The sequence below is a fragment of the Cyprinus carpio genome, chromosome B24, assembly GCF_018340385.1.
Source record: "Cyprinus carpio isolate SPL01 chromosome B24, ASM1834038v1, whole genome shotgun sequence".
NCBI lineage: Eukaryota > Metazoa > Chordata > Actinopteri > Cypriniformes > Cyprinidae > Cyprinus > Cyprinus carpio.
This window is the reverse complement of record NC_056620.1, coordinates 8638160-8652802: the sequence shown is the minus strand read 5'-3', so window position 1 is coordinate 8652802 and position 14643 is coordinate 8638160. Positions and strand designations below refer to the sequence as shown.

At 36.1% G+C, this 14643-nt stretch overlaps 1 protein-coding gene across 1 annotated transcript in view; it reads right to left on the bottom strand.

Moving 5' to 3' along the window:
- The window catches only part of asap1b (ArfGAP with SH3 domain, ankyrin repeat and PH domain 1b), a 78034-nt gene that overhangs the window by 16888 nt on the left and 46503 nt on the right, over positions 1-14643 (bottom strand). The window contains 12 exon segments of the mRNA XM_042751694.1: positions 171-304; positions 2234-2397; positions 3332-3380; positions 3634-3721; positions 8178-8247; positions 8402-8502; positions 8734-8742; positions 9434-9520; positions 10013-10088; positions 12120-12205; positions 13966-14095; positions 14372-14421. Of these exon segments, the coding sequence (XP_042607628.1) occupies positions 171-304; positions 2234-2397; positions 3332-3380; positions 3634-3721; positions 8178-8247; positions 8402-8502; positions 8734-8742; positions 9434-9520; positions 10013-10088; positions 12120-12205; positions 13966-14095; positions 14372-14421 (1044 nt within the window).

Genomic DNA, 14643 nt, shown 5'->3' with positions numbered 1-14643 from the left:
TGGTTAAAGTTAATTTAGCTCCATTTTTTATTTTGTCACATAAATTAATTTGTGATCAAATAATAATTGGCATACCCTATGCAGTACTGAGAAACAAACCCTATGCATCCCCATTCAAGACCTATGCTATACTGTGTTTAAAAAGAAAATGTTTGCTCTATTGAACACACCAAGAGTTCAGAGGTTCCTAGTTTGTCGAGCTCTATAGACTGGATGCGTGAGATGTGGACGCCCATCTCCCGGTGAATGCCTGAGCATTCGATGCAAGTCAGGATTCCAAGATTAGTCGACAACCATTTGGGATCTGAAAACATTAAAAAAAAAAAAAAACATGAAAAAACATGAAAAAACAAGGAAACAAGGAAAAGCAACAAACACATTTTTACCACAAGGGGTCCTCATTGGACTCATAATTTTAATGTTCTACAAGATGGAATGGTAAATGCTGAATAGAGTTTAATTTATAGTGCCATGTTATTGATGTTTGAATGAGAATATGACATGAACTGGTTGTGCATTAGTGTTTGTGGCTCCATGAGCACCAGTGATGTCCCCTGAGCAGAACCACTGACAGGACGACAAAGATAAGAGGACATACACACACACACACACACACACACAGGCGCTAAATATAGATTCAGGTTTTCTCCAGCAGCTTTCTCTGCATGCTCAGTAAATCCCAGATGTACTTGTAGATTATTTCTTCTCTTCCAGACACACAATCAGTCAGCATCAAATACATTCATTCATCTGTCTAAGAAGAATTTCATTAAAGCAACCTGCTTTCAAACAGACTCGCTTGAGTAAGGAGTCGTGCACCTTGACACAGATGTCAGTGTTTAGCTCTCAGCTGAGGAACTGAATAACAGCTCAACACAGCTCTATAAGCCTTTAACACAGTCATAACATCGCCTGAAGCTTCCTAAACTTCATTTATAAGCCCATGAATCAATGAGTCAGTTCACAAGAATGGTTCATTTTAAAAAGGAATATGATGCAACTATGATGCATACTCATCCCACATAGTCTATGCTACAGACATAACTGATACCAGAAATCATCATACTTTTCTTCTACACCTAGTGTATAAAATGTGCTAACAACCACTCAGAACACAGAAATAAAAATAGAAACTATAGTAATTACCAACCACACAGAACACTTTAGCAACAGTACAGGTATATAGCAAGATGCTAACATCCACCTAAAACACATTAGCAACTGCATATAAAAGTATGCACTATGTGCATAGTGCTAACAACCACACAGAATACTTTAGTAATTGCATATAAACATAGCAATTTGCTAACAACCACATAACCACATTGCTAACAACACCTTAGCAACTGGAAGTAGCTATGTGCTAATGTAGAACACCTTTGAAACCACCCAGTACATATTAGCAAACACACAGTAATGTAGCAATGCATTAGCAACCTCCCAGCACAGTTGTTGTACAACAACATAATCCAACTTGTACTTGTACTGTATACAGACTACAGTGCATCTCATACATAATGAAATTAAATGAAAGGACCGTTCACACCAGTGACTATATTAATAACTACCACAACAACGTTAACATTTTTGCTTATTAATGTTATTGTTATAGTTCTGATACGGACTTATAATTCGAACAATTAGAACTTAATAGTTATTGATAGTTATTTCCTTGGAACAGGCCTTTATTCTCACATGACTGGTCATCTAACAATAAAGCATCAAAAATCATTTCACTGGTAAACAAACCAGACAATGTATAAAATGTATTTCCCTGATTTATAAATTGTTCATCAATTCATATATAATAACAAATTAAAACAAGTAAAAATGTCCCAGGGGCCTTTCCTAGGTCACATCTCTATCCTCTCGCAGAGAGAGAAAACATGAATGTGAAAGAGGCTGATCAAATAATCCCTGGAGCAGCAGCCGCCCTCTCAGAACTTTCAGCACAGCTTGCATGAGCCAATTACATAAGAGAGTGATATAACAACGCTCATCTGTCCTGACTGCCTGATCCTCACACTCACACTGCTGCTGCTGCTTCATCGTGAGAGAGACAGATTTCACTGGTAATGGAGTGAGAGAAACAGAAATAGGGATTCAAAAAAAGAGGACCGATTGAGTGGAGAAGAGACCTGAGAGGACAGAGTCAAATGAGGCAGAGTAACCTTACCAGACAGACAATTCTATTGTTATTTCTTTTTAGACAGACAGGTAGACAGATATGCACCTGGAGCCCCACAATCACAGCACATTTCATTTCCGGGCATGCGCAGCACATCGTCTATTATGGCTTTAGTGAGATCTTCCAGCCCATCATCTCCTCCACCCTGCTCTCCTCTGAAGGCCATGTTAAGCGCCTCCTCCTTACTGTTAGTTAACACTGAGATCCATCTGTAGAGGAAGAAACACATTAACAGAACAACACAAGAAAAACTCTCCTTTTTTTACTTAGAGTTTTATGTATTAGGAAAGTAATTAATGTAAATTGTAATTGTATAATAACTGTACACAGTTGCTACTGTAAACCCTCTAAACTTAAACTGCTGCTTCTGATTGGTCCATTGTTTTAAAACTGACAATGAAGTGCTGCGTAACAAAAGATGGACTATTTATAAATGTATATGGCTCTTTGTTAGCTAGATGATGAGATCGGCTTTAGGCTTTTAAAAGAGACTCCAGGTAAAAGTAGAGGTGAAAGGACTGCAGGACTGATGTATAATGGGGTTATAGGGCCTCATTCTGATCAGCCTCTGTGCTTTTAAGAGCCCTTTATAATGGCTCTTAAATGGCTCAGTCAGGGAGTTTTCTGATGAACAGCAGGGGGCTCACAGCAGTATAGGTAAGAAGCCAATAGTTAAAAATACTCAGACATGCTATGAGATGGTAGATGCTTTTTTGTGAGAATGTTTGTGTCTAAAGGAGTCTGTGAAACGTCATTGTGGTGTTAGTGACCTCAATGAGTAAATGCCAACTTAAAACAATTGAACCCCACTACACAGACTTTTCACCACACGGACACACAAAAACAATCAAACAAATGCTTTAGATGAGAGTTCAAATCTCAAACTCTTTTTACGATATTAGTTTGCCATAAAAATTGTACAATCTAGTCACAGAGAAGCAAAGTTATCTTCACCGCTAGGCAGATTGCTGTAATTGCTCATAATTGTTCATAAGGATATCCCAAAATCAGCATACCTGTATAAATAATTCTTAGTGATCACTGCATTTATAGAGAAGTTAAGATTATAAGTTTGTGACTTACAGATGCAAAGTGGTAAAAACAAACAAAACAAACAAACAAAAAATCCCACAATAATCTTACATCATAAACTCCTGCTCATCTTCGGCCTGGAAGTGATATGTGCGGTTATCTGAAACATATGACAATTAAAATATGAGCCATCTGCATAAACATTAAGTGATTTCCACTAATTAAACACCAGAAGATAGCATTCAAATCATAAATCACATTAATGGTGCAATTAGACAATTATTTAAAATTAAGTTTGACAATTTTCTTCCAAGATTCAGTATGGTAAAGTAAACAAACACATTATAAGCTACTAAATCACTCATGTGGTTTCCCACAAAAGAAACTCTCCCTGTTGGTGTCTGTTGACTCACGGGAAATGAGATCGAAGCACTTCCTGTCCTCAGTGCTGGGCTTGACCTGACACGTGAGCAGGTTGAGTTTGACAGGCTGCCTGTTTGACTGAAACGAAATGTGACAACAGGAGAAATGCTTAACTACTTCATATTCCTGCTATAACATCCCAAACAGTGCTGAAAAGGTTTTAGCTAGAGCTTTCGAGTCATTTTAAATTTCTGATAAAGCTAATTCAAAGATTATATATTATTGTGTTAGACAATCATTTAACGTAGGGCTAACCCACGGTTTCTTTTTGTGTGTGTGCGTGTCAGTCTGCCTACGGTACTTTCAGAACAGAAAGTACTCTTGCACACCATCTGTGCTATATTTTTCTGGTTTACATACACACTAGACAGCTATCTTGGTTGAGTCCCTTTTTTTTTCAGCATCTCATACCGCATGTACCTGTAGTAGCACATGGGTCAGAGTGCATTCGTGCATTACTAAATGAGTAGAGCTTTTAAAACATTTTTTAACACTAAATTAACATTCCTTCTTTTTACAAAGAAACAATCGTCACAAAACACTTGGTAGTCGCTTGCAAAGTTTGTGATTTGACTGTAAGAAACCTGATATAGGCCCAATCGCACAGTGATGTGCATACAAGGCAGGCTACTGACTGAACAAAGGATGTTAAGAAATGCAACACATATGTTTGTTACATAACACTGGTCCAGACTCTTATGCATATGGTTTGACTTGACAATGAAATGTGAGACAGAGGTTATCCAGAGGGAAAGTGACATCATGGGGGGAAAAGATGAAAATTGATGACATGATGTAAAGGGTGAGGACAAAACCTGACACTGAGACAGAAAGAAATGCTAACAATGCTAACTGGTAGTGTTCAGTTAAACTAAAATGTGGGCACATTTTCCATTGCTTAGCAAAATTTTGTGGGTGAAATCTAGTCATTTTGTTTTGTTAATTTGCCACATTGACCATAGGAAAGCAGCTTGGTTTGAAAGTGACTTCTGTGTGAGCTGTGAATCATGTATTGCTGAACTATTGGCAACTGACTTTAAGCCTGCAGAATTGTTCTTATTAATGTGAGTGCCTGGCACTGATGTTTAGGAGTGAGTGTGTTTAAAGTGAAAGTGAAAGTGACGTGACATACAGCCAAGTATGGTGACCCATACTCGGAATTCGTGCTCTGCTTTTAACCCATCCAAAGTGCACACACACAGCAGTGAACACACACACACCGTGAACACACACCCGGAGCAATGGGCAGCCATTTATGCTGCGGCGCCCGGAGAGCAGTTGGGGGTTCAGTGCCTTGCTCAAGGGCACCTCAGTCATGGTACTGAAGGTGGAGAGAGCGCTGTACATTCACTCCCCCCACCTACAATTCCTGCCGGCCCGAGATTCGAACTCACCACCTTTGGATTGCAAGTCCGACTCTCTAACCCTTAGGCCACGACTTCCACTCTTACTTTAAGAGTATAGTAAGAAACTTAACAGGCCACAATTGTTATAAAGTGAATGGCTTCCGCATATGACAGTCCGCAGAAGTGAGAGAAAAGTGTTTATTACGTTAGAAATATGGATATTTTTCTTACAAAATCGCATAGGTTCGCTACAGGAGGCCTTTATTCATGCCCCGGAGCCGTGTGAGGCATGTTTTATTATGGATGCGCAAACTTTATTTAATGGGTTTCGGACTGTTAAACAGAAACACCCGCCTACTGCAATCATAACGCTTGGAATAGCCAGGGCAATTCTTAATATAACTCCGATTTAATTCGTCTGAAAGGAAGAGCTGACAGGAAGAGCTAAATAAACTTATCACTGCATCTAAACCAACAACATGTTTATTAGATCCTGTACCCAATAAATTACTGAAAGAGTTGTTACCTGTAGCAGAAAAACTGCTTCTCAATATTATTAACTCGTCGTTATCTTTAGGTCATGTCCCAAAACCATTCAAGTTGGCGGTTATTAAGCCTCTTATTAAGAAACCACAACTAGATCCTAGTGAACTGGCAAATTACAGACCCATTTCAAATCTTCCATGTCTGTCTAAAATTTTAGAAAAAGTTGTGTCTGCTCCTTCCTGCAAAAAAATTATCTCTATGAAGAATTTCAGTCGGGTTTCAGGCCCCATCATAGCACAGAAACTGCACTTGTTAAAATTACAAATGACTTGCTTATGCATCAGACCAAGGCTGCATCTCATTGCTAGTTTTATTTGATCTTAGTTCTGCGTTCGACACCATAGATCACGACATACTCATAGATAGATTACAAAACTATACAGGTATCCAAGGGCAGGCTTTAAGATGGTTTAGATCCTACCTGTCCAATCGCTACCACTTTGTTTATTTAAATGGGGAGTCATCTCATTTATCATCAGTAAAATATAGAGTGCCACAAGGATCTGTCCTAGGTCCTCTGCTATTTTCAATATACATGTTGCCCCTTGGTGATATCATTAGAAAATACAGGATTAGTTTCCACTGTTATGCTGATGATACTCAACTATATATCTCAACAAGACCAGGTGAAACTTCAAAATTCAAAACTTCAAAACTTCAAAAATCTAAGCTAACAGTGTGTTAAAAATGTAAAAGATTGGATGACCAATAATTTTCTCCTATTAAATTCAGATTAGACAGAGATATTGCTTATTGGACCAGAAAACATTACACAGAATCTCGTAGATTACAATTTGCAATTAGACGGATGTACTGTCAAAAATCAGGGTGTTATATTAAACAGTAACTTGTCTTTTGAAAATCATATTTCCCATTTTACAAAAACAGCATTCTTCCATCTTAGAAACATTGCCAAGCTACGAAACATGTTACCTGTTCCTGATGCAGAAAAGCTAGTTCATGCGTTCATGACCTCTAGATTGGACTATTGTAATGCACTGCTAGGTGGTTGTCCTGCATCCTCAATAAACACGCTACAGGTAGGCCAAAATGCAGCGGCTAGAGTCCTTACCAGGTCAAGAAAATACAGTATGATCATATTACCCCAATTTTACAGTCTCTGCACTGGCTACCTATTAAGTTCCGTATCAGTTACAAAATATTATTACTTACTTATAAGGCCCTTAATGGCTTAGCTCCTGCGTACCTAACTAGTCTTCTACCACGCTACAATCCATCAAGCTCCCTAAGGTCACAAAACGCTGGACTTTTGATAGTACCTAGGATAGCAAAGTCCACTTAAGGAGGTAGAGCTTTTTCGCATTTGGCTCCCAAACTCTGGAATAGCCTTCCTGATAATGTTCGGGGTTCAGACACACTTCCTCTGTTTAAATCTAGATTAAAAACACATCTCTTTGGCCAAGCATTCAAATAATGCCTCTCATAATTTTGGACTGGAGTTATATCTGATCAAATGCGCATTATTATTCTTTAGCTTGGGTTAAACTAATTAATTTTACTTGGCTGGAACAGCAGCTACACAAATTATGTCTCTATTATATTCTCTATTTACATCCCATGGTAACTAGGATTTACACAAGCTCCAGTCTGGATCCAGAACACCTGAGAAGAGATGATGCCAGCCCCTCAGAGGACCTCAGATGATGCTAACCCAGAGACAACACACAGAACTACCACATTTTGCTATAAGTTTGATTGCATAATTGCTGTTAATAGTGTTAATCGTCTGTCTGTTTACGTCTTTTATTGATTTTTCTGAACATTTCTGCCGTATGCACATAAACTGACAGTCACCACTGATAAGCTACTACTAAATATTGTAGAAACTTAATTTTCTGTAAAGTTGCTTTGCAATGATTTGTATCATAAAAAGCGCTATACAAATAAACTTGAATTTAATTGAATTTAATTGAAAGAAGAAAGTCATATACACCTATGCCTCGAGGGTGAGTAAAACACAGGCTAATTTAAATTTTTGGGTGAGCTAACCCTTTAAAGCTAGGGCAGGCAATTTTTTGCTTTTACAACATATTTCAACAGGTAAAAGTAGACTACTTCACTAGAAGGTCCAACATATTAGAAACACTTTCAACTTGAAGTTTAGCTTACTTGTCAAGATTAACTCTGCATGTTTGTTGTATAGATTGAGACCCAAACATTTAATCAAATTCCTCAATCTTGTAAAATCCCCCACAAGTGTACCCCACTGTCTGTCTCTGTGTATTTTTGCAGTCTTTGAATTTTGGCTTGTACTTCTGTAATGGAATCTGATTTTTTAACTAAATGGACTGAATTCAATTCACCGAAGATGGAATATATATCAAATTACAAATTATATACAATTTAATATTAATTATTGATTGCGATCAGGATGTGAAAAGACTTTCAACCAGTATAACAAAAAATGTTTCTGGAAAAAAAAATTGTCCTACCCTACCCTAGCTGTAAAGAGGGACACAGTGGGATGGCTAGGTTGTTATGGAGACATTCAGACAAAGTTCAGAAAGCTGATGAAGTCTTTTCACTGTAAATGTCAGACCTCTGTTTTATTAGGCTGATTATAGGATGACATGGTTTATAGTGAACCAAGTGAATCACATGAGTGTGTCCGAGTTACTCACAGTGGCATGAGAGATGGTGAGAATTCCTCCTTTAACTGAACACTTCCTCCTCTGCCAAACCTTCCTCAACCTATAACACAACAATTTTATACTGCATAAGACCACTCATAGCAGAGAGCAAGAACTCAGATTGATTAGAAATTATATCTAATTGGGGTGTGTGTGTGTGTGTGTGTGTGTGTGTGTGTGTGTGTGTGTGTGTGTGTGTGTGTGTGTGTGTGTACCCATCACTCTTCTTCAGCAGATAGCCTTTCTTCTCACTGCCAAACTCTTTGTTTCCCTGCAACTGGTGCATACTGTAGCCACCCTGTTTGCTCTGAGAGTCCTGCTCAAACAACATACATATGGTGCTTTAAATATCTATATGCAGTCACCAATCCAAACAAAAATTGTATACAAAGCATTTTCATAAAATACATGAAGATTTTTCAATATTTCTCAACAGATTTGTAACCTTTTAAACATCAGCTTTATCTGACAGCCACTTATTTATAGTGCACACACACAATGATCTCCATCACATACACACTTCATGCTGCACATGCTGAACACTTACTCTTCTAGACTTCAATCCACACAGGAAGCGGGTGAAAGACAGATAAGAGAGGGTGTGAAAAGCATGGTAAATGTAGGCTCTACGTGTTGGTTTTGTTAAAACATTTAAATGGACTACAGCATACTACACTAAGATTTGTAATAACTTGTCTCCCACCATGTTACTGTAATTAAATGCAAGTTTGCTGATGACAATGTGTTAGCACTTAAAACAAACATTCATTGACTAACTACTTATTAACTGCCATGTATTTTCCTTATTAAACATGACAGAGTCAGCAACTTTTCTCTGAGCAACCAGTGGGGCACAACACTGGTTACCAGCAAGCCCGATTTCATACTGGCTACCAGCATGGTACAACACTGGGCACTCCCTCTCACACTCTCCCCTGTACAGGTCGAGCATTAGGGAGGGTTTATGCATTAGATCCACAGATGTACAGCAAAATTAAACTCTTCAGGTTTCTTTCTGCATGATGTCATGCCATTAAAGGATTAACTAAAATTCTACATGTGTACAGAACTTTAAATACTGAATATATTTACATTTACATAGGCTAAATATGTAAATGTAATGATCTTTGGAATAATTTAATCACAAACAAGTCACTTAATTGGCTTTTACTAACTAGTTTTGAGCAAGTAAGAATTTGCATTGGTCCGAAGACTGAGCCCTGAGGCACACCACATTCTACACCTACCTCCTTTTGTTCCAGTTGTAGAGAGGATTTAATGAGATCCCTTAGTGCTGTGAGCTGCTTTTTCTCTTCATCTTGTGTTTGTTTTATCTACATCACACAAAAAGCAAAAAGGACTTGTTACACAGGTGTAACACACACACAGTATTAGGGGTGCAGGACATAAACTCGACATTGTAATGTACTACAAAATTTCACTTTGCAATATGGTTTTTATATTCTCATGCTAAGAATTAATACTTGTAGTTGCAATTTTTACTTTCATATTTTGAGACTGGACCACATGAATGAGTGTCCAAGTCCAGCAAGGTAAAACATGCATTAGTCAATGCACAATTATTTTTAGTTGACTTAAGTTCTTAGGAAAGAATATAACGTAACACAGAAATGAAATGCAGTTCTAAAAGAAACAAGGAAGTAAAAGATTGCAATAATAGTTTTAAATGAATATACACTAAACAAAATATTATAATGTGACCCAGATATTGATCAAATATTTTATTGCCAAGTCTAATGCAAAGCAAAGTAAAGTAATGGCTTTACCAAATCAAATATGTTTATGTTAAAGAATGAGGTACATACATTGTAAAGATCAGCTGCTAATTTCTCAATGTACTGCTTTAGCTTATCTGCCGTCTTCAAGCCGTCTTGGAAAAAGCTAAAAAAAAAAAAAAAAAAAAAAAACACTGAATTAACATATTTTTCATACTGAAACCAGCTATCAGCAAAGGTTGTACATTATTTTTACAGTCAGGAAAAATTATAGACTTCCAATCTATACAACACAGAAATATGGAGAGGATGAGTTAATAAGTTAAAATGTCATTAGCTCATAAGCTTAACAATATATTGAAGTAGAGCTTTATAGTTAGCAAAACTATCTTTGAAGCATTTAAAGCTTTGAACCAACAAGCAAAACATTCAGTTTTGTGGGTACCTGTGGTGAAAATGTTCAGTTTTAAATGTGACCCTGGACCACAAAAGGGTCACATAAATGACATTATACTGAATAAATAAGCTTTCCATTGATGTATGGTGTATTAAGATAGGACAATTTTTGGCCAAGATACAACTATTTGAATATCTGGAATCTGAGGGCAAAAATAAATAAATAAATAAATAAATTCAAACTATTGAGAAAATCTCCTTTAAAGTTGCCCAAATGAAGTCCTTAGCAATGCATATTATTAATCAAAAATTAGGTTTTGATATAGTTACGGTAGGAAATATATAAAATATCTTCATGGAACATTATCCTTACTGAATATTCTAATGATTTTTGTCATAAAAGAAAAAAAATATCATTTTGACCCATACGATGTATTTTTGGCTATTGCTACAAAAATACCAGTGCCACTTAAGACTGGTTTTGTGGTCCAGTGTCACAAATACTGACAGATGACTAAAACTATGCCAACACTAACAACCTGCCAAGAGTGTCCGAGTCAAATTGGATGAGTCAGTGGGTTTATGTATGAGGTTTTAGCATGATTCTGCATTTGAGTGAACTTGATGTATTTTAGCAAATAAAAAAATAAATAAAAAAAGTGTCATAATGCCCAAGTCTGTTACTTGATTGAAATATTTACATTGTGATTAATTCTTTTTTTCTTCTTTTTGAAAGTTTACAAATGTTTATGAGAAAATCTAATGTTTTATACATTTGTTACTTTTTAAAAAAGAAAACTGAATGATCTGTCCTTTATGAAATTATAGCTTTTTGTTCAATTTGTGAAGAGTCATAATATCAGTGCAAATATATGCATAATTACTTGTCTTACATGCACAAAAAACAACATATACTTTATTTCTCAAAACTGGAAAATGCACTGGAAACACAAACACTGAATCCAATTAAAATCAAATCCAATTAATAAAACAACATTCTCCACACTTTATGGACATGATCTTACATGTGATAAGTTCTTTTTGCTGCAGCCCCACACTATTTTTCGCTTTACTTGTACACTTAATGTGTTTCAATAATTACATTTCCCCATACAATAAATTATAATTACATATTTTAAAATGAAACCCAGATGAGGCTTAAGAGTAAATTATCCATAAAAAAAAAGTGTTTTTCGTTATTTACTGATAAATGGTTGCTGCACTTCTAGATTTCTAGAAGTCTGCTGAGTTTCAGAAATCACACAGAACACAATTATACTGTTAAATCAGCATTACAAAAATTAATGAACAGCATTAAACATTTTTATCATTAATAACAGTCTCATTAATGACCCATCACACTCTTGAAGTGCAAGATAAGCTTGCATGTTTCTGCTGATATATCCCAATATATCGCCTTGCTGACAGTATCGCAATGTATCACAACATATCGTATCACAACCCCTGTATCGTGATACGTATCGTATCGCCAGATTCTTGGCAATACACAGCCCTAAAGACAACACTAGCTTAAAATAACCTTGACCTTTAGACTGAGAAGAAAAAAGTTCTATACTTTCAGTTCTTTCTTATAGCTCATCACTTTTTCAGACCTTCAGGCCAGTGACATTTGAGAGGTTACATGGAGCAATAACACTTTCTTTATCGACCATTAACACGTCAAGTACATATTTATGTCGACATTTCTACAAATTAAACAGGTGCATGACCTTAAATTATTATTATTATTATTCTGGATTTAAGCAGGCTTATTTATCTAGTATATTGAAATGTCACTTACTTGCACTGCGCGTGGTAATACTTGATCAAGTTCTGAAGGAGGTCTACCCCTTTTTTGGTCTTTATTTCATTCACTTTGATTAGGTACTGTAGAAACAGACAGACTTTGGTCACAACAGAGTTTAGTAATCTCAACAGTAGAACAAATGAAATTAAGTGATTGTAAAACTTTTAGTGCTTTGAAATATTTGAAATAAATAGTTATTCGAAATTCTAGGGAAAATAGCAGGTCCCCTCCATAGCACATATACATATCCTAAATGTTTGAATAAGCAATTAACTGTTGTTACATTACAAGCAACTAAAGAGGAAAAAAATGTCATCATCTAAATCTGAAATCTGTAAAGAACATGCAGTGAAAAACCAAGCCCACAAAACAAATAAATTAAACATCATCGTAATCCCGGTTTAGCCCAGAGGGGTAAATTCCAGAACATCTTGCCACGCCAGCTAACAATTTTTGGCTATGCTCAGAAATGTAATCCATCTTTTTGGTCCCTGGCATGTCTGAATATATCTTGGGGTGAAATGGCTTTTCAGCTTATCTTAGGGTGTGAATGCATTTGTGCATAACCTTTGATCCTCAGTTTTGTCATAAAACAGTATGTATATAGTTTCCTAATTAAGTTACAGTGTGTGAACATCTTTGTTTTCATACAATGCATGTAGTAGGTATGTTGTATGTGTTCGTTAGAGTTTGTCATTTCCTTTGCTGCTTTCTGTATCTGAATGAGTCAGCTTACTGCATAATGGAGTATTCACTGCTCTCATCTTTAGATTTTACTTAAAATGACATGCCTTGTTGAGAACTCACATGTGTACTCCCATGTGTAACCACTAAGAAAGGAAAACTGGACACATCCAATTACATAAGATTGGTAAAATGTCTTAACAATCATGAATTGTGTCATAGACTTTCAGCAATATACCAATGCCTTCTCTACATTAATGCCTAATTAAGTGGAAAATTTGGGAATTCATTTAAATATTAGATTTTGTCATGTCATTTGGTCCAATACCATTTGAAAGGCAACCTGAGGTTCCTTTTTTCCCAAGATACATAACATTGCACCTACCCCTCACAAACCCTTGGTGTAGAATGAAATAAATTCAAGATGCAATTCCTACTGATAAATACAATTCATTAACATTAACAAAAAAACAAAACAAAACAAAAAACCCACAGCTATCCTCCATACTGAACAAAGTCAACACTGATGATTATAAAGCCATAAAACAAACATCTCAATCATAATCGGAGCCATCTACTCTAATGCTAAGGGAATCTTTCAAGATGTACGATGTAAAAAGGCCATTGGCACTAAAATGGAAGCATTACATAATTCTGATTTATATTAGGAGTACCAAATCACAACAGCTGGTGATTGTGACAGAAAAAAGCAGAGATTCATTAGATGGTTCTGACTAGCTGCATCTGCTGATTTATGAATGTTAATGTCATCAGCAAAACTTGTTGATAAGGTCACAAGTAAACTCGATCTGGTGAATGAATAATAACTCACTGATCATTGCAAAAAAATTATGTAATGATAATGTACAGATCTTTCTGCTGCCCATACAAGTATTTTGGATTGTGAGAGCACTAGTAGGAAAATAAAAATAAAAATCATGTATAAAATTTACAGAATAACTGCATCTATTAGCACTCAAAAATACCTGTTTATATAGATTCAACTTAATATTTTGTTAAAAAAACAGTTTATTCCAAGTAATTAAATTAATTAATATAGACAAACAAAACAAATAATAAAGGAAATAAAAACAATATCAACAATGGCATATTTCTGGTGAGGAAGACAGGTTCTCCAACCAAGTGCACTACAGACCTCACACATCTGTAGTTGGAAAAGCCTCCGTTCTTTCTCCATCTCTTCAGCGATCTCAGCACCAGTGATCTCTGTTCGGATCATCCCATGCTGCTTGGCATGCTCACGTTTTTCCTTCTCGATCTTTGTACTGTAAGATTGCAAAAAATGTGATCATGAAAAGCAATAAAAATATGTATATTTAGAACAAACTCATCTCAGCTGACAAATAGAGTCCTGTGTTTATTTCATATTATTCACACATCTGGGGGGAGAAAATTATCTTGCTCATGCTTTTTGATGGTGCTTTTAGATTACTGTAAAATGCATCTGATAATTGCAACAGCCCACAGTCAGAAAGTAATTGGTATGAATGGACAAATGTGTATACAGACACACTCAGCTAACACGCATAAAGCAAACTTACAACTTGGTTTCGTAGTCCTTCCAGGCCTTGTCAAAGGGTTTTTTCAGGTCCTGAAAAAAATAACAATAATAATAAAAAAATAGGAAAAATAGTAATGAGTCTAGTGCAGTAATTATACTCCCTCATGTTTACAACAAAGCAGATGTCACAACCAAAATCCAATGACAAAGACAGAGCTGAGTTAACCCATGTGCATCAGTGTGGAGGGATGATATCTTTCCAGCAGTAAAGTAAACAACAGATTAGGACCGTGACAGCCTCATCACATCATT